Source organism: Corvus cornix, chromosome 15 (genome assembly GCF_000738735.6).
Source record: "Corvus cornix cornix isolate S_Up_H32 chromosome 15, ASM73873v5, whole genome shotgun sequence".
NCBI lineage: Eukaryota > Metazoa > Chordata > Aves > Passeriformes > Corvidae > Corvus > Corvus cornix.
This window is the reverse complement of record NC_046345.1, coordinates 1,024,980-1,045,740: the sequence shown is the minus strand read 5'-3', so window position 1 is coordinate 1,045,740 and position 20,761 is coordinate 1,024,980. Positions and strand designations below refer to the sequence as shown.

Here is a 20,761-nt window from a genome sequence, read left to right as displayed (position 1 = left end):
TTCTCCATGAAAATAAAGAAACAGTTTTGTCAGAGGAGATGGGTGCTTCCATGTGGAATTCAGTCATTTAATGCCTCAGTGGGATCTGAGTGGTTTTTTTTTCATTAAGTTGTCCAAAGTAATTTCATCACTCCAGAATTTATTTCACTTTCACCCTCCTCTGTCTGGTCGGTCCCAGCCTGTGGAAGGTATCTTTTTACTGCAACACCAGCCCAGTTCCTTTAATGTTTGAAACTTCAACCTCATGTCAGAGCAGGTCCCTTACAGCCTTGTACCTGTCCCAGTGTTCCTCAGTGCCTTTAATTCTGCCTGACACAGACAAAGGAAAACCTTGATCTTCCAGGGCCTTAATTGCATTGGGAATTTTAGAGGAAAGCAGCTACTTATTAAAATAAAAAGTCTCACAGTCACCAATAGAAGAGCAAACTGTATAAAAACCAGGATTCCTAATTTTTAAAGAAACAATCTACATTTTTTAAAGGGGTGGATAATGATCTGCAATTTAATTCTCTCTAAATGAAGCACATTTTCATCAAGTAATTATTCTGTGTCATTCCTATGACATCTATTTTAGGTATCAAATATTGAGGGCACTTGAAGTCTCACATCCTTTCCAAGAAATGTAGGCCAGCATTTGTTTTGTCCAGTGCCTAAAAAAATTACTCTAGAAATTCATTTCCCCCAGAGCATTGCCATCCAGCTAATTTAAAACATTTGTTTGAAATTAAACAATACATTTTAATTTAACCAGCAGAGAACATCTGGTTACTGAGAAATCACAGTTGTGGACACCTGACCTGGAAGAGCATTAACCCCCTGCAGCACCCTTTAACCCTTCCTGCTCCAGAACAAGTGCTGGCACCCCTTTTATGATATTTTAATGTGCTTCTTACATGCAATTCCCATTCCTGTGTGCTTCACATCTGCTTAAGACACAAGTCCAGCCACAAGTATAACCTTGCCATATAGAGGTCACTTATTTCATTTGCCTGATTCAATCAAGTTTCATCATTCATTGAAACTAATGCCCTTCTACTGCTTCAAAAATTAATCCCTGCCATTGAAAAGCCACACTGTTATTTTAGTGGTTATTTTAGAGAGGTGAACCGAGTTACCAAAGCTTTAATTTAACTTGAGCAATACATCAACAGCTCATATCCCTGAGTGTCGCCTTTGCCATCCCTTACAGCTCTTAGCTTCTTCCCAAGTTTTTTTGCTTTTGATAGGTTTAGGTAAGTAAGAATTCACCTGAAATCACATTAAAAAGTTGCATAAATTCCTGCTTGTACAAATATTCACACCTTGCACTGCACACCTGGCCCAGCTAACACGGCTGGGCTGCCCATACCCAGGATCTCCAGCAGCTCACACTGTGTGAGGTGGTTTGAACACTTGGCCCTGTGCTATTTCACACAGGCTGCACCACAAGTCAGGCAACAAAGCTGCATCCTTTTCTGTATGACAGCATAGCAGAGTAAGAGGCAATGGACAAATTTAATAACCACTTTCTGGAATAGGAGAACATCAGTGTTACATGTTCTGAATATTCATCATCTTCTAATACCACTTCACTCTCTTTTTCATCTCAGTATGACCCTAGAAATGATTCTGTTCTGAACAGGTTTAAAGCCTTTCTCAGAGCCTGTAGCTCAGTCTCCTGTTTGTATTTAGTCTCTTACTGATTACATCTCTTATCCTGCAGCCTTGGGAGGTGCTCCAAGGTGTCCCTGGAGCATTGTCTGGTTACCTGCTGCATCCTCAACCCTTTTTAGTCACTGTGCTGTAGCTAAACAAGAGAACTTCTCCATCCCTTCCACACTCAGAACACTTGTTCCTGCACGGCCTCAGTGGGAACAAAACACCAGGATGTGCTCAGGTTCGCAGAGGGAAGGCTCCCAGCCAGCAGGGCTCAGGCACCGCTGTCCCACACCGCAGCCCCTCCTGCCCTTTCTCCTGCTGCTGCCAGGCTGCCGTTCTGCCAGGAGGCAGTGACCTGCCCAGCCCAGCTCTGGGCTGCCCTTTGCACAGGAGCACCCAGAACAGATTCATTGCCACCTCCCTGAAGTGTCACTCGGGATCGCCTGCTGTGAAACCATCCCTGCTCCACCACAGCTGCCACACAAACAAATGATGTGCGTGCAAGGAGTGCCATTAATGTGTCTTGATAGGGGAAGGTTTCTGGGAAGACAGAAATTTAATCATGGGAGGCAAAAAATAATGAAAGCCTGGAGATGAAGCTGGCACTTCTGTGATGCTCTTTCAGAAGCTGTCACGTAAAATAGATGCTGTTCTCCCCCTCCTCGTGGTGCCTGTAAATGCACAGCTCCCTCCTCCCATCTATTTTTGGTAAGGCCAAAAGTGCCCCAGAGCAGCACAATTATCCCTCTCAGAAATGCCAGGAGAGTTTACGGCTGAGGTGGGCATCTGCCCCAGCAGGAGGATCAGCTGCACCCTCGTGTGTGGTGGGGAGGCTTTCAAAGCAGGTTGTGCACAGTTTTCAGGGGAAGGTTGGGGAATCTGGCTGTACTGGTGGGATAGATTTGTGCAGCAGCTCTGCTTCAGAAAATTAGAGAAAATAAGTCAGATTATTCCTCAAGGCATTAACTTCAAGCCATTAAGGACTGAGTAAGAGAAACTTACTTTAAATAAAAGCTCGTTGCTTCATCTCTTGGGAGGGAGGAAAATAGAGAGCCCCTTAAGATAAATGCAATAATGAGGATGTGCTGCTGATGCTTTCCCTGATTTTCCTTTTGTTTATTTTCAGTTTTTCCTGGAACACAGGCCAGGGCTAGAACTGCTCTGCCCACTAATCAGAAATAAGTGAGGTCTTGCTTAAAAAGAGAAAAATCAAATGTTGCTATGGCAGTGTTAAAATTAAATTACAGTAAGGTTTATGTGTGACTGAGTACCAATATACACAAGAGGTGAAAACTACCTTTTCATGTGTCAACTGGCAGTATCTTGTCAAGAAATGCAAAGAAAAGCAAACATTATTAAAAATAAAAAGCCTTGCAAAGACATTTTGGAAGGACTCTAATGGCTTAGGCCTGGAGCTCAGATGTGGGAAGTGCAGAATGCCAGAGAGATGCCAGGCTACAAACAGCCTTCGTGTGTGTCTGCTCTGAGGCACCAGGGCCTGATTTTCACTGGAGTTCCCCTCTCCCACTGGGGTTGTTAAGAATATTGGCTGTGTGTTGCACCTTGGAAATCACCTTTGTGCCGTAACACCGGGCACTCGACTCTCAGTGCTGCTTAAAAATTGAGGATTGAAATGTTCCAGCTCTTCAGTTCCCCAGCATTTTTCAGGCCAAATTCAGAGAAATCCAGGTTTTGCAGGAAAAAGTGACAAGTACGTTGTCGTTTGTTTGTGACAACACTCAGCCTGTAACCCCAGAGCACAAAGCTCCACCCCTGGCCTTGGACACACGGAGCTCCTCCCCGGAGTGGGGATAACTCTGCCCTGATACAAAACCCACAAATCCCCTTGGCGGAGGAAGCAGATTAACACCCTGAGCCACCAAATAATTTCCATTGTGTCTTATATGCAACTGCACGAGCAAAATGTTTTGCTGCATATTACGCTCCATTATTTTGGAATACAATAGTTCCCTTGGCATTAGTGCCAAATGAATGGTGAGTTCATTCCGTCTGAAAGACTAAACAAACACACGCTGACAATGAGGATAAATCAGATTGCTGCAGCACTTGCAAGTAGCTGGTAGAAATAATATTTTAATCAAATAACTCAGCTGCAACTGCCATGAACTACTGGGAAGGTTAAGGCTGTGGCTCAGTATTCTACTGAGAAAATACAGAATTATTCCAAACACGCCGTTCCATTGCTACTGCTTGACTCAGATTAAAAGCAGAGCATGCAAAGATGAGTTTCCAGCCCTAACACCAAACTGAAGCCACCAAAAAACCCCAAGGTTAAAGAAACAGTCTCAAAGACTCAAAGTCATCCAGCAAGATAATGCAATGCTAGAGAAAAGCAACTACTGCCAAACTGGCGTGGTTTAGCCCAAAATAAAGATTAGAGGAGGGGTATTATTTTAATTTACTCCAAAATGAGGACTAAAGCCACATGTATGCTTTGGGAAGAGGGATGAGTGCCTGTGTGCCCACAACAGTGTGCTGTCCCTCCTCTGTGTCCCAGGAAGCCTCTGCAGGTGTTGCTCACCTGGGAGCTCACCAGGCTCAGCTGCAGAGCGGGGCCACCGCGGCTCACGAGGCTTCAACAAACCCAGCACCTGCTCCCGAGTAATGGTGTTCGTGCTGAAATGCGACAAGAATTCCTCTGCCACGTGAATAATTAAAATAATTGTCACCCAGGGAAAAGCTCCGTGGAATACTACTCTGTGTTGACATTGATGGGAAGCGGTATTTCAACAGGAGCAGACTTTTGTCACATAAACCTCTGCTTTCCAGTAAATGTTTCATTGACTCCTACATAAAGATCACGAATGACTGCAAGCCTGGTTTGTGCTGCAGCCAGTGAAATGTTCTTTTTTCTCTTCCACACCAAATATTTAAATCTATTAACATAACAAATTGCCTTTGGAGGCTGGGAGCACAGGCTGTGTTCCTCATTAGCCCTTTCCTAGGCAACCTAAATTGAAGTAAACTAACATGTGGATTATAAATTCCCTTACAAAAAAATTCATAAAATATTCGTTTTAATTCTCCACCTCTATTATTTCCACCAGAAAAAGTTAATTTGAACAGCTGCAAATGAAGCCTTTTGAGTCCAGCTTTACTTATTTAAAAGAAAAAAAAAAACCACCAAACTCTCCCAAAGGGTTTAAACAGAATATTTATCATAATATATTCCACATAACAAAGCATTTTCTGCTATATTGAATATTCATTTCTGTAAGGAAAAGCTTGAGAAAAACCAGCAAACAAACCACACAGCAAGTCAAGGCTTTAGGAGTGGAAAAAGGCAGCCCCAGGTCCCCCCTGCTCGGGAGTGACCACCCAGCACCACCAAAAAATCAAATCATTAACAACAACCTTTACAAGGAAGCTGCTATCAACAACTCCTTTCCAAAGAGCTGCCCCAGCCTCCTGACTAATTGCAATCAATGCATCATCACACAGGGCCCAGGTATGAACGTGCTCTGCACTGAGGGGCCAACACAGCCTAAACAGCCAACTTATCACACCACTCCCCCAATACACAGCCAAAAAATTTATGGTCACTGCAATTTTTCAGCAGAGGCACATTTTGAAGGAGGACCAGGCCACGGAGAAATTGGGATAGAAAAGAGTTTTGGCTGCTTTGGTTCAGCAGCTCTGGTGTGTCACAGAAGGAGATTTATGCTGCTGCAAAGGGCTGCACTAGAGGCTGGAGGAGTCCAAGCACCCCCAGCTCGTGGGTGCTGCAGTGGCCAGGAGCTTCTCCTGCAGTCCCAAAAATACACACATGGCAATAACAAGCTTTTGTTAATGCTTCTACCACAGAAAATAATAAATAATCAAGTATTTACTATTCCCACCACCACAATCAGCTCTTTCTGTCTCATACTTACAGTGGCTGTCCCAAAAGTCTGGAAGCATGGTTCCCTTCGCTCTGGGCCAAGGTTTCCTCACCTCTGTGGCTCCTGCTTGAGACCTCCTGGCTTAATTGCCACAGGAGTCCAGAATCTGATTCCTCCACCGCAGTCTTTACCCAGGGATGGTCCCACAAGGCACATTTTCCCCCAAAGCATAAAATTACTGTAAAATTACAGCTGATTGTTTGTAAATTGTTGAGCTCTAGAGTTTTCTGCAGTTTACTCTTTGCTTTCCACTCCAAGTACTGACCTCCCCTCAGGTGTTTTGGCTTTGGCTGATGAAGGGCAAGGACAAACGTACAGACAGGTGAAACCTTGTACCTGATTGCACACAGGTGCTGAGGGCTGGCTCTGGTACTCCAACGAGCTGATTATGTGTTCATGGAAAGCACGTGTGGGGGCAGAGCAGGAGCCTCACCTGGAGACACAAATCCCTCCTGATGATGTCAGCCAAAGAAATGCTGCAGGCACCAGCACAGCCCCAGGAGTGTGGGGAGATGTTGTAAAGCTGCTCAAATGCAGCCAGGAGGTGTGTGCAGGGGAGCCCTTCTGCCTTTGCACCCGAAGCACTGTGAGCACTGTTGTCGTGAGGAGGCAGGATGGAAATCCCAAAAAACCCCCCACCTAACCTGGGAGGAATTGCAGTGTGTTAATTCTCTGAACTCCACTGCGTAAAACTCTCTTCTTCAACATCCACGCTGCTCACTAGAGAGTCTGAACTGCTGAGCCAAAGTCTTCCCCTGGAGCAATTTGCAAGCCACACCTGGAGGAAAGCTCTCTGGCAACTCTGACACATTCTACAATGCCAGGAAAGCAGCAGTCCCTGAGTCACTGGAGAGTCTCTGTTCCATCAGTCCCTCCTCAGACCACAGCGTTTGGAACATTACAAACAAAACAAAAAACCAATTCGTGAGACTGATCTGTTGCATTTATAAAAACACTGAAAGGTGAGGGAGACAGTGCTAGTAAATAGGTGCTTATATATCCTGTCTTCTGCACTCTCCACACTGGTTGTAAAGCTGGAGGCTCTTCTCTTTGCTCAAGACTTAGTTGCCCTGAGTATTTACTGCCTATATCTATTACCCAAAAATGATGTGTTTCAAGCTACTTGTTCTCTTTTTCTGGTTTGGTTTGTTCTTTTTTTGTTCTTTTTTTTTTTTTTTTTTTTTTGAGGGGAGAAGGGGAAGAGAGAGGGAATCCTCAGATCAGCAAGTCAAATAATTCACAGCTCTCCCCTTTGATAGAAAACGAATCAATTTCCCCACCTCCCCACACCGTTGTTGCTGCATTATCTGTATGAGCCAGGCATTGGCAAGGAGACGGGGGGAAAACGACAGGACATTGTACGAGAATTTAATGAAGTGGCTCCAAATATTGTATCAAAATAAATGAAGTGAATAATGCAGGAGCTCATTCCAGGTCCTTTCTATGACAATAACTATTGTGTGAGCAGCACATCCGAGGAGATGGGATGGCTGAGTGAATACAAAGGTGCCACTCCGGCACATTACAGAGCAGGGAACAATGGGCAGCCTCAATTGCTATATTTAATTTCAGTAATTCGTTGAGGCCAGACACTCAGGAAGAAAAGAACAGGTGGTAAAAGGGGAGGAGGAGGAATTATCAGCCCTTCTGATCTCACTTAACGATTTGCCTCTGCTTAGGGTGGAGGAGAGGGGGCTGGTCACAGCCCTGCACCGTGGAACTCCTGAGCAGCCCAGGGTGAGTCCCCGGTGCCAGCCGGGGAGGGACACACCGGCCTGGCACTGCCACTCACCCCTCTCGGCCTTTCCTCAGCAATATCCGCAGCAGCCCGTGTCCATCTGGCCCGGGGCTGCCCCTCCGGGCTGCGCCTCCTGCTCGGGGCCGGGCCCAGCAGAGCCCTCGGAGCGGGGCACGGACGGGCCCTGCCCTTTCTGGCGATGCCGATGTGGCTGTGGATGGATGCCCCGGTGGAGCAGGGGCACGGACGGGCCCTGCCCGCTCTGGCGATGCCGATGTGGCTGTGATGGATGCCCCGGTGGAGCAGGGGCACGGACGGGCCCTGCCCGCTCTGGCGATGCCGATGTGGCTGTGATGGATGCCCCGGTGGAGCAGGGGCACGGACGGGCCCTGCCCGCTCTGGCGATGCCGATGTGGCTGTGATGGATGCCCCGAGGGCGCAGGGGAGCGCTCCCCTGGTGACACAGGGACCCCCGTGCGACACGGAGCGGAGCGGGCACCAGGCACGGACGGGCTCCCGCAGGACTGCCCTGCCGGCCCTGCCAGCAGCTGGGACACGCTCGCTGCTCCCTGAACCTTTTGAGCTCCTCTCTGTGCGTGAAGAGCACTCTCACCAGGAGCGGCACTGCCTTTCTGGGGACAGCGCTGAACACTCAGAACACGCACGGTGCTGTCCCAGCTCTCCTTCAAGCTTCCTTTAGCCCTGTCCCTGCGCCCCGAAACGTGAGAAGGCTCCCAGCTGCCCTTGTTTGGGTCACCGTCTGCAGAGGCCACTGTCACCCACAGGAGCGCCGGCTGTGACAGCCAGGAGCAGTGACAACAGAAACCCAGGTGGGGAACCAGCAGCAAAAACCAGCAGAGCTCTTACCTTGCTTGTAAACGCTCCATGTGCCTCTGCTCTAATTTTGTCTAATTCTCTGTTCCCCAGGTCTGGCGGGGAGAAAACAAATGGTTGGCACTTCCCCACTCCCTCCAGCTCTGCCACCCACAGCTCCGAGGCATCCTTCCCTCCTCAGAGACACATCCTGCACCCATCGTGCTGTCCATCAAGCCTCTCCTAACCCAACTGCAATTCCCTGACAGCTTTACTTGCAAATTCCCTCTCGGCACAGCTCATGCTAAGAACCTTAATATTCCTGCAGATTCAGAAAGGGGATTTCCAACAAGCATTAGGAAAATTAAACTTCTCAAGAGCTGTCTCAATCTGACAAGCTATTTCTGGCTCTTTAAAGTACAGTTAAGTGAAAATACTAAAATGGGGAATGGGGGAGCTGTAGTAAGCAAGCAATGAATTAGAGCCAGAAACGGGGACAGGCGACTCTGGATGTACCTAAGGCACCCATATATGTCTATACGTCCACAGAAACACTTGAGTAAGTATTGCTTAAGGCCTCCTGCTGCCTTGGAACAGAAAATCATCATCTCCCACCCCTTGCCTCCATCCAAAGCCACAGCAGCTGATGACACTAATGAGCATGAGGGGCATTTCCCCATGAGATTTGTGCTATGCATGACCCAGAGCTCCCTTGGGCAGCAACTTCCCACCCAGGACCTGGACTCTGGCGACGGGAGACAGGGAGGGCACAGCCCAGGCCCTCCCCAGGCTGGGCCGGGTGCATCACAAAGCCCAGAGACTTGTGTGTCCTGCAGTTCCCTTCCCAACAGGGCAGGCTCCAAAGTGCCCCCGAGTCCCAGCTCAGCCATCCCTGTCCCCTTGTGCTCCTTTCTCCCCCCTCTGCTGCTTTCCCTTTTTCCATCCCCTTCAGAGCTCCCAAGCCTACACCCCAAAAGGAGGAGAGGCTGTTTATAGCCCAGGTCACTGCAGGGGAGGGTGAGAAGCTGAACCAGGTTTTCAAGATGTAAGGGTGTGACTCCGAAGGAGGAGATGATGTTATTTTCTTTAGGAGCATCAGACTGGCAAAATGTAGCTGTTTGCAAATTTTTCAGTACTCTGGCCTGACTCTTGCTCTAAAACCTGGAAATTTCCCCTGGTTTAAGGCCTGATTTGGGTAATGATGCTCAGCTTGTCTGTCTGTCCTCCTTCTCCACTCCTGCTTTGCAGCAATCATCCCGAGCAGCCTCACAAATCACATGACAATTGGGTTCAAAGAGCACCCCCTGCAATTAAAGTCCCTCCTCATGGGTGCAGTGGGAGTGGGGGACACCAGCTCTGCAGAAGATGAGGGGACAAAACAATTAGCAGAAATTATTAAAACCCTATGGCTCTTCAGGGGCTGGGGTGATTGTGCAAGGACTGTGCAGTGAGATGAAAAAATCCTTCTGAGCTTGCATTTGCAGCCTGCCAAAAATGCCTCTCCACCTGCATGAGCTGCTCTTGCAAAGACACGTTACTGAGTGCTGTACTCAAGTCAAGGCTGCGTAGAGAGCTTGGCACAGAGCAAGCCCTGATCAATAGATGGGATTTTTCACTATTGCAAACTATTTTGCAGGCTGATACCACTTATTTAAGGGAGAAACACGAGGGAATGCTTTGACCTTGGTATCCTAAGGGGCAGAACAGGAGGGAATGCCAAATGCAAAAAGCAGAGCTATTGATTAGGCCTCAGAGAGGGGGACTGATGGGAGAAAGCTGTAAAAAGTTATTAATGGCCAAGAGGAGTACAGTGATTGAGGGGTTTGGCTTGATGACAACAGGGTAGAAAATCTGTGTCCGCAGTCATCAGACAAAGGATTTGCTGAAGAAATAGGAAGGCATGAGGTGCAACTGTACTGGTGGTGAGTTCTTCAAGGATACAGATCATCCTGGGCTGGGCACATCCAGGGTGTGCTGACCGAAGCAGTGCTCAGGGAGAGTGAAGGACAGCCTTCTTTCTTCTGTCCTTATTTCTCCTCCTCTCTGCTCATCTGCGCTTACTGAGCTCAGGAAAATGCTGAAAATGGGACTCAGTCATCTTTGCAGTCTCGTATCATCAGGGCTGAGTGGTGAAGCTCCTTGAATTGGTTTTTATGTCATTAGTGTATTAACTGACTGTAGGAAATGCTAATTTAATTACTAGAAACACAGGGCTGAACATGAGTAAGCACAGTCCCTGTTACACTTCAAAGCTGCAGCGTTCTGGTGCTGGGGACACCGACCTGGGCACTGCCAGGTGCCACAGAGTTCTGCTACCCAGCCAGGGTCAGCTCAGCAGGGACCAGAGCTGGAGCAGGGGCTGTGGCTGCAGGAGGGAGCACAACAGGAGGCCTCATCTGCACCCACAGCAGCAAGGAGCCAGCGAGTTCGGGGCTGGTGCAAACCAACGTGACTCGGGGCATTCGTGTCCCTGCAGGCTCTCCCCGCTGCTCTGAGGAGATGGTGGCAGGAACCTGTCGCTGTAATCCACCAGCCACCGTCGCAGTGTGATGGGGGTTTCCTAATGAGCATTGGCAGTACACACAAACAGAGCAGCACTGCTGCTTCTCCAGCCATTAATATTACATTCGTGGGCTGCCTCATTTGCTGTTCCTCACGGAGCTGGAGCAGGGAGCCTGCATAATGAAGGATTTGTTGACAGAGGTCTTCCTATCCCATCAGCAAAAAGGTAGAAAATGATCCTGTTTCAGGCACGCTTGCTTGACTCGTGTGACCTTGGCCCTTCTGATGCTCCTGAGGATGGAACAGGACCAGGTGCTCTGCTCTCCTCAGGCCATTAGCACTGCCAGTTCTGAACTTCACACACTTAAAGCTTTCACCAAGAAGCCCAACAGCACATCACTGATTTCACAGGGAAGGAACGTTATTTATGCATGAGGAAGGTGATGGGTGTTGGAAGCCAAACAACCGTTCAGAAAGGTGCTTAAGCATATGGCTGGGGTAGGTGCACAAGCAGGGCCCACCTGGGAGTTTTCAAACAGAAATGAACTGGAAGCAGAACGCAAATTCTGTCTCCTCAGCACTTTGCAGGTGATATCCTGACTTGGTTTAGAGCTCTCTTGTCCTCAGGGGACAGCTCAAGCTGCAGCCAGACACAGCAGTGAGGAATGGCTCGTGCTGTGTGGGGAGCTCAGGCTGGCACTGTCCTGCAGAACACACCTCTCCTCCTCCTTACAGGTCCCTCACCCTGGGAATGTCTGATGGGGACGGCTGGCAGTAGGACAGCTCCGATTTTTGGTGGCAGGCATTGTACTGCTGGCAGTAAGATGTGTGGCTGCACTGCTCCAAGGCTGTGCAGGGATGGGCTCTGGTACCACAATAAACATGTAGAAATATGTGACAGAGTTCCTGGGCTTTCAGGACTAAATGAATTAATCTCTGGGAGGTTTTTTAAATGCTTGAGGCATTTTCTAAACGCACCACTTGGCAGTGATAGCTCCTTCCCTGAGCTAATTCCTCAGTGATGTTTGCTGGACTTCGATCAATACAAGCGTGAGTCCAGCCAGCACTCCCTCCTCAGTAACACATGTGAAAGGCTCTTCCAAGCTGTGGTACACGAGTCCTTTAGCTCTCACTAAGGAGCTTCCACAGCAGAACAGCCCTCAGGCCACAGGAGACTGAGAAGTGGCAGTCTTGGAGAAACTGAACATACAGAGAGCTGAACTAAAGTGTCTCCAGTGTGCTCATTTCATTTACATCCCATTCATTATGGAAACGAGGTGTGAAAGTAGTTTCTGGAGCTACTTGGTGCAGGCTGCACACAGATTTAATACCTATTCTGGTTTTTCAAGTCACTTACCTCCAGAGAAGCCTTGTTTCAAACCAATTATTTAGCTGCATTGCTGAGATTTTGAATTCACTGGTGTATTAATGCAGCTGGGTCTAAACCACCATATATTTAAGACTGCTGAAGGGGAAGCTTTTAAAATGAAGGAAGAGAGTAAAGAACCACCTTACCTGATTTATAGGACCATCAAGTTTCTACTCCTGATTGTATTCATGCATGAAGTCTCTAAAAAGAACCAAACTGTATCACGTAAGTTTTCTTTTTTTTTTAAACATGCCTCTATCAGTCTACTCACAGGAAGAAAGACTCAAACATGAAAATAAGAGGCAACTGCAAAGAAGAAAACAAGAAGGTAATTAATAACTCTCACAGGAGACTGCTTGCTGTCAGCAGGGCTCTTTATCAGGTACAAGAGATTGCCAACTGGAGCCACAGCTGGAAAACACTGTGTGTATGCACATCTAAACACCATCACTGCTTTAATGGTGGGGAATAGAATTTAGGCCCCTCGTTTGCCAGTTGGGATCTCAGCTGATTGCCTGAAGCACAAATTTCCTCCCCTGGGATGCTCCAAGGTGCAGGTGGTTTTGCTTGGAAGTGTGGGCCCATAAAGGGAATGTACACAAACAGCCCCTCCCAACAGATACATACATGCAAAAACCTCTACAGGAAGTTGATTTATTCTGCTATTAGCAGATTAATTAAGAGTGTTCACTTGCATACAGATGGCCACAACTCCCTCTCAGGATCCTGCACAGTGGGGTTTTGCCATAGATTTGCAGTGACTCTGGGCAAATCACTGCACCCTGGGGTTCCCCACGTCAGTAAGGAACACACCCTGCTCAGAGCTCTGTGGGATCCATGGGAGAAGAGCACTCTAAACACTGTGCATTATTTATAGCACTGCCCTAGGGATAATAGCAAGTTCCAGCTGCAGGGGACACAGGGACCTCTGAGCAAGCAGACAGGCACAGATCTGTGTGTCAGGATCCCCAGCGCTGGAGCTGGCAGCTGTGTGTCCTCGGAGAACATTCCTGTGGTTTGTGCCACCAGAGCAACTTGCTGTTAGTTCCTCCTGTTCCCCAGAGGCAGCTGATGCAGGAATCTGGATTTTCCAGGGCAGCCCGTGGGCAGAGCAGTTGGGACAGGCTGCTCCCAGCATGGCTTGGACCTGCTCCTCCCAAGGTGGGAGATGGGCCATGCAGTGCCGCGTTGGAAAGGCAACCTTGCACTCACACCTCTGCTCTGCTGGGCTCCAGAGAGACCTGGGCACTCTCAGCCCGACTGCCTCACTGCACACATCACGTAGTGATGTGCAAAAAGCACCCGAAATAACCCCAGAGTTGGAGGCAAGGCTGGGCTGGAAGGCGGCTGGACCTGCGCGGAGGCTGCCACGCTTTGCTGCAGCACCAAGGCTGCTTCCCTCACCTGAGAGCTCACCCAGAGCTTGTCTGGACCCTGCACTGTCCTGTCCTCGGGGCTGCACCTCGTCCTGCACTGTGCTGCTGCTGCTGCACCTCGTCCTGCACTGGGTCATCCAAGCCTTGAGCACAGGTGCTGAAAGAAACCAAAGACCATCTCATCTCCAAAGTATTGGGCACATTTGCTCTATTTACTCACTCTCCTAAAACTGCCTTAAAAGGTGTTTAGCCAAATGTGGATCTTCCCAAGAGAAGAAAACCAGAGCTCAAACCCAGAAACTCACATTTTTGGGCTTTCAGGCTAGAAATACAGCATGTGGATTTATCTGCAAATAGTTTCAACTCTTGGAAGGGTGACTTGGTTGCACGGACATTTGTAGCATAACACATTGTTGGAGCTGTGTGTTCTGCCCCACCACGGCACAGTGTAAAACTCCGTGAGGGGATTGTGCCATGAGCGTTCCTGGATTCATCAAAGGACACAGCTCCGTATTGCTGCCAGGCTCTTGCAGGGTAAACCTTCTGACAGTGAAAGGAAAGAGGCATTCAGAGTAGGAAAAAAGATGAAGCCACTAAAATGCAAATTTTATTCACAGTTGGCATGTTTATAAATATATATATTACATTCTTACAATCTACAGTACATTCTAAATATAGAGGGATTCAATCTAAGTGTTTGTGGGAGGGCGGGCGTGTATTAAACTGAGCAACCTAGATTCAAGGATGGAAGACTTAACAAAAAGGGGGCAAGGACTTACTCCAGAAAATAAAGGAAAACTTGAAATATTTGTATATATAAAATCCATTACCTGGATTTTAGTTAGTGCTTTGGCACTTTATCACTGGCCATTGGAGACTGCTGTTGGACCTCACAGGAAATGTCATGGTTTGAGGGCTGGAGGGCACGTCAGGTTGGAAGGGTAATCACTGAAATCCTACCATATGTACATCCTTATCAGAAGAAAACAAAAGATTATCATCACCCCTGGGAGAAACCAATGTTATCTGCTGAGTCTGGCTGTGCAGGGTTCAATGTTGGATGTGCAGCTCTCCCCTGTGACCTCCCAGTGCCCTCTAAACGTGCTGGGCCAGGGGCTAAAGAGGGGGGAAGCACAAGAAACTGAACAACCCTACCTCCCCTAGGGGAGGGGATGCACAAAGAGGCAGCTGCTGGTGGTGTCCCGTTCAGCACAAGTGGCCCTGAGCCCAGGGACAGTGGCCAGCTTTGGGAAATGACAGCATGGACAGCCAGGACAGTGTGGTACCAGCAGGGCTGTGCTCGGCAGGAGCCAAGGAGGAGTGAGTGTGCACGGGAGGGGAGGGAAGGAACCACAGCTTCCAAGGCTGCCTGATCCTGGTGAGTGCCCTCAGGATACCAGATGGGGGTCCAGGGAAATGGCTGGGAATACAAATTCAAAACAGGACAGTCAAATAAAGTGGGCTTTTAAAAATAGCTCATTCTCTCAAACTTTCCAAAACAGACCTTCCTTAATACGAGTGATGTTCTGAGTATAGATTATATCCTCTCCTATTTTACAAATTAAGAAATACCGAAAATTGGCTGGCAAAGTTTATTACCTTGGCATCTACTTAAAAAGAGTTTCAGTTTGAACTGTATATGTGTATCCATTGTCAGTGCTTGGGAGGCAAACATGCTGGTTTGTAAACAGCCCAGTTATCCTCTATCCCCTCCAGATTCTTTGGAAACTCATGACTCCTCAGCTCTGGGAGCTGCTTCGTTCACACTGTTGGTTTTTGTCAGCTTTAAATTAATGTTCCTGGATGAATATTCTCTGCACGTGGCTCGAACGACATGCTCCCTTCATGGATCTATTTATTCTGAGACCAATCTTTTGCTTTTAACCAAAGCTTGCAATATTGAACAGTAGAGCTGTGTGAGCTTTGTAATGTCCAAACTGCACTGGAGTTTGTTATATTTATTGATTTCCTGGGAAAGCTCAGAGAATGAGACCGTATTATTTTTCTAAGTTCTTTTTTCATCTTACCGTGTATCAAAAAACCACACACATCTCTCACTTCCATCTCTGAGCACAGAGAAGACTTGAATTTTAAGAGCTGTCCAGGATCTCTGCTCTCCCAGCTGCTTTTGGGCGGCTTCTTGGGGCTCCACTGAGTTATTATCCACCAGCTGATTCTTGTTAGAATACAACATTTTGCCCCACTACCCAAAATTAAAGGCAGAAGGTGAATGAAAAACAAACAAACAAACAAACCGAACAAAAAAAGTCTTTCGTGTCTCATTACGCATTCTCGTGTAATCTCTCCATATAGTTTTTAAGTTCTTTGCACTCCCCCAGGTCCATATCCTGGCAGACCCATTTAATGTCATCCTCATTACTCATCAAGATTGAGTTGACAGTTGGACACCCATCATCAGAGGAGATGGTGGTGAAGGTGGTGAATTTAACCCGTTTCCTCTTAGAGGTAGGAGAGGTGGTTGGTTCACTTTTCTGTTCTTTCCCTTCAGTGAATGTGGACTCAGGAGACCTGAAAGATTGTCCATTGATATTTTTGGTGGCAGTTGTGCTGAGGAGGTATTTGCTCTCCTCATAGTCCACTCCTCTGTCGATGGCTGTGATACGTTCATCTTGTTGGGATGAGAAATTTATGTGATTCTCCAGGAGTTCTGTCCTGTTGCTCAGCCCAACCCAGTCATGAGAGTGGCTCATGCCCTCCTGCTCTTCGAAGGGAACTTGTTTGTTTCTGTACTTCAAAGCAAAGGTGACACAGTTGATGAGGAACACCAGGATCGCCAGGCAGAAGACCCCCAGCAGAGCATACATCCCGATCTCCAGGTCACTGAGGCCCCGGGGTGTTTGCACCAGGTCGTTCTCCTCCGAGTCTCCGTTGTCTCTTGGCAGATCCACCTGTGCAGGGAAGCTCGTGAAGTCTATGGGCAGGTTCTGGCTGTCATCATCCAGGAGGCTCTCTCTGTCTTCTTTCCTGCTCAGAATAGACCTGTGCGTGGTGGTGCCCCTGCCCTGCTCGTGGCCCATGGAGGAGCTGTAGTACTGCCCATCCCCTCTTTCCTGCCAGGTGTTTTTCTGGCGCCGGTCACTGGCGTGGTTTTCCAGGTGGACACCAACACCCCTGTGCTTGCTGTCACTGATGTTCGGGTTGGCATCACTCTGCCCAAACTTCACTTTAATGCTGCCACTCCCAACAGCCAGGATGCTCTTCCTTTTGGATTTCTGGCACGATTCACTGATCACCATCTCCACCTTCACCAGGGTCCCCTGGCCCTCGGTCTCAGCAGCAATCACAGGCCACCTGAATTTGGGGTCATGGTGGATGGAGACCACCTTCTCATCCAGCGAGGTGGCTGACAGGGAGAAGTCTTTGGAGTCATAAATATCCAGGGGCATGACAGATCCATCACTGAACTGGATCCAGCAGCTGATGGCTGCCTCCTGTAATACGTAAGACAAATATGCACACACTCAGAATGATCACTGAGGGAAATGTGCTCCATTCTGGTCTATTCCCTCCTCCTCACAAGATCCATGTACCATTAGTAATCAGAAAAGAAATAAATAGGAAGAGCAGTGAAATTAGTATCTTGCCAAGATGTGAAGAGAAATACTAGTCTAAAACACTCGTTGATAATAACATTTGTTTCCACAAAGGTGCTTAAAGGAGCTGTATCCCCTGGGCTCTGCAGAATCCACTTTAGCACCATAATTAATTGCATGTCAGGAAGCATTACCAGTGACTGAGATCATTTACTGTTGTATATTTAAATAAAAAACCCCAATGTTATTTCTAAACTACTTAAAAGTCAAAGTCTCCTCTTATTACACAAAACACACGTTGAAAGACAGCTAATATAGCAAACAGGCCCATACATGACTCCATACCATCACTCCTTGGTTTCTGTCTCTCAAATTAAATTAGCAGATTGTGTAAGCAGAGGAAACCCATCAGTTGCTTCTTTAGGAAATGGCCAGGGTAATTTTTACGCTTGTTAGCAATTAAAAGCAAGACAATAATAAAGTTTAATCTTGTGTCACAGCAATGCAGATTGTGTACTCCAGTGTGTGTGGAGGCTTTCTCTGAATGCAAATGAATCCGACCTGGGTACCAATTCTGGAACAAATGTGCCTAATGGTGCAGCCTTCCTGGGATCCTTGACTTCTGGCTTCTAACTTGAAACATTTTAAAGTATTTTTAAATTTCAGAAAACATGTCCTCACCCATTTCTGAAAATCAGGCTCTCTAAGGACTCTCAAATGGCTACTGAAAATTGTTGTGCTATCTGACAAAATCTTTGTATTCCTACATTGATCATTTGCAGACAAAATTCAGGTTGCTCTCCTGCAATCTCATTCCTGCTTCTGATGGTCTGACTCGCCCTGGTTTGGTGGGCATATCTGCACCTTAGTAGACACTGGAGAATCCCCACCAGACAGACTCCTGGCTCCATCAGTGGATTCTCTACTGTCTGAAATGGGCTTTTGGTCAGAGTTGGGATCACCTTACTCTGACAGTCTGCCAGACAGACAGACATCCAGCCAACAAATTAACTTGTGAAAACCATGAATATAAAAGTCCTGCTTCTTGAAATAAGCAGTTTTCCATACAGACAGTATTTACATTCTAACTCCACATATGTATAGAGAACAAATACATATGATTACCCTTTAAATTGTTCCTAGCACAAAGTCATTCACCTGCTCAGAGCATGGAGAATAAGCTTCCAGTCTTTTGGGATTGTATCGTGCATAATCTACTGGCCTGATTCCGAAATCCTCAGAGCCACGGAGCTCCCCCTGCTTCAGTGGGAGATTTGCCTCTGTCTCTATTTCAGGACAGAGCCCTAAGACTTTGCTGACACTGTCATAAATCCCGGCTTTGTGTTTATTAATCTTTGGATGTTTCTTGAAGGCTGCATAGAATTTGTGTCATCAGCTCTCATCCTCCCACTGTGTTGCTTAAAGCTGCATAATCATTTAATCATTTTGCATTGCTTTGCTTATAGGGACTGTGCTCTGAAAATCCTGTCCTGAGCAACAGAGGGACCCAGCTGCCTTCCAAACCAGAGTCAGCCCTTCCAGAGAGGAGGGCACACAACTCCCTCTCTGGTTTAGTGTGGATCCAGTGCTGCCCTGACTGCACCCCTGCATCCAGGGAAGGACCTGTCCAGACTCCATTTCTGGGAACTGAAATGCCAGAGCAGTGGGACTGACTGCCATCAACGCCTGCTCCTGGGCTGGACTCAGGGCACCCTGTGTAACTCCCCACGTCAGCAGTGGATTAGCTCACTGGCCTTCCCTCAACCTGCCTGGCATCGATTCCTGGGCTCCTGGAACACTATGGGAGCCTGATTTTTATCACCCCATAAAGACAGCAGCTCTGCATTATTTCTCATCCTGCATCCCAAGGATAAGACTCTGTGATGAATTAGAGCACCTCAACAGTTGGCCAGACTTCAAATGTGCATGCCATGATCATTTACCTTTAAAGCTCAGAACATGCTTAAGTGTTAAGAGCCCCGTGCATCCTTGATGAAAGTCCCAGACTGATGGATTTGGGTTGGAAAAGAAGTTTAAATTTCAAATGTATACAGAAGCACAAGGACAAATACCAAGCAGGGACTGATGAGGACATGGCAAAGTCCAAAAGCCCTTGGTAACTGTTGGTTCCTAATAAAGGAACTAAGAGTAATAAGGGGGAAAAAATGGTTTATGAAATCATGAATCAGGAAATGAGTCAGTGATGCTGATTCACATTCTAGTAATGAATCAGAATGAAAGGGATGTTCCCTGACTTCTTAAAGTGCTCACAGGAAGTAACTAAAAGAAGAAGAGTTGGGCACAACACAGATCACTTTCTCATGTAAAGATGGAATTAAAGGGTTGATTTGGATATCTGTGGTGAGAGGTTGAACATGGCAGGATGTCCTGGAATGTGGTAGGTGCTGGATGGGACAGAAAAGGGGGGTGTGGGTGTGTGCAAGGGGACTGCTGGTGCTCAATTGTGACACATCACTGAGTTGCCTGTGTTATTTATGGGATCAGCCATGACAGGAGGGGTGTTTGGTGCCTGGGGCTGTTTAAACACAGTGCCCTTTTTGTGAGATCTTTGTTTTTCTGTTTAGGGCCCTTGGTGGCCTTCGGGGAAGTCCCATAAGCAGAAGTTTCATTAGCACACTATTAGTAAAAATCTGCTTGGTTGCAGCAGCTGGAAATGTCAGCTGCAATGACTCAGAGCAGGGTCCTTCCCACAGCCCAGCACCAGTACCTGCTTTGGGGACTGGAGCAGCTCTTGTGCTACAGCTGTAGCAAAGATGGCCCTGTTGCTTCCCGGGCTGAGCTGCAGAGAGAGGGACAGTCCTGTCACCAGCTGCACTCCCAGGTCAGTTATTGTCACCTTTTCGTCCAGGACTGTCACTGTCTTCTCAGCCAAGATGGCATCTGAAAGCGGGGACAGTATCTGAGAAGAAAAACTGAAGTTAGCAACAGCCATTCTGTACATAAAATACCACACAGAACTGTGCTGACAAGGGATGTTTATGGTCATGGGAAGAATTTCACACAGCAGACACTATTAAAATATGATTAAAAAGGGCTACTCATATTCTGTAACTCTTCTGCAATCATAGGGGCCTTGTAACACCTTTCACCTATGCAACTGTAATCAGATGTGCCACTCACCTCTGCAATGTGCCAACTACATCTGCTTCAGGTGTAGTAACAAGCTGTAAATGTAATCTTCATGTGAAATTTAAGTATTTTATTAATCCTCATGTTTTGAGGTACCATAAATAAAATGCAGTCTGTAAATTTATCTGAAGTCCATTGAATAAACTCTATTTATTTCTATCCTATGGAAAGAAAGGGTAATGTATTGCTACAATAACCTCTCATGGTACTGAATACAAAATTGACAGAGAAAATTTGTTTTGGTTAAGAAAATACACACAGAGGTCAGTGCAGTGATACATGACATCCAAAGACGCTCATTAGCAAGCGAGTTGAATTTAATGATCCATACAGGGTACAGAGCATTTTTAAAGCAGCTTATAAGAGGTGTTCTTTAAAGACAACTTGCTCTCAGCTTTTTACCCTTGGATTTTTCTTTGCACAGTTTTGTGTGCACTGGTTGGAGCATTGTAAGTTCCAGAGCTTTAGAAAGGCATTCAGAAAATCTTTACAGATTTTGCAGGAAGAATCCAATTTCTGCAGCCTTGACAACCTCGGTATCGACAGGTGTGCTGGTTGTTTCTGCTTTGACACTTTGGGATGATAAGCATGTTTGGAGAGAGAGATTTTTTTCCCTGTTCTAATGTTTGTTAACATGTTTTCTACTTCAGTATCACTGAAATAATCTCTCTCTCCCCATCTCCTTTTCCTTTTCTTTTAATTAATATTATATTCCAGTC

At 47.0% G+C, this 20,761-nt stretch overlaps 1 protein-coding gene across 1 annotated transcript in view; it reads right to left on the bottom strand.

The window, feature by feature from the left end:
• Window positions 1-13,923: 13,923 nt before the first annotated feature.
• Window positions 13,924-20,761, bottom strand: part of TMEM132D (transmembrane protein 132D) — a 207,712-nt gene continuing 200,874 nt past the window's right edge. Inside the window, exons 8-9 of the mRNA XM_010398418.3 lie at window positions 19,621-19,812; window positions 13,924-16,790 (exon numbers count right to left, since the gene is read on the bottom strand). Coding sequence (XP_010396720.2) covers window positions 15,621-16,790; window positions 19,621-19,812 — 1,362 coding nt within the window. The 3' untranslated portion in view covers window positions 13,924-15,620. The remainder of the gene's footprint in view (window positions 16,791-19,620; window positions 19,813-20,761) is intronic.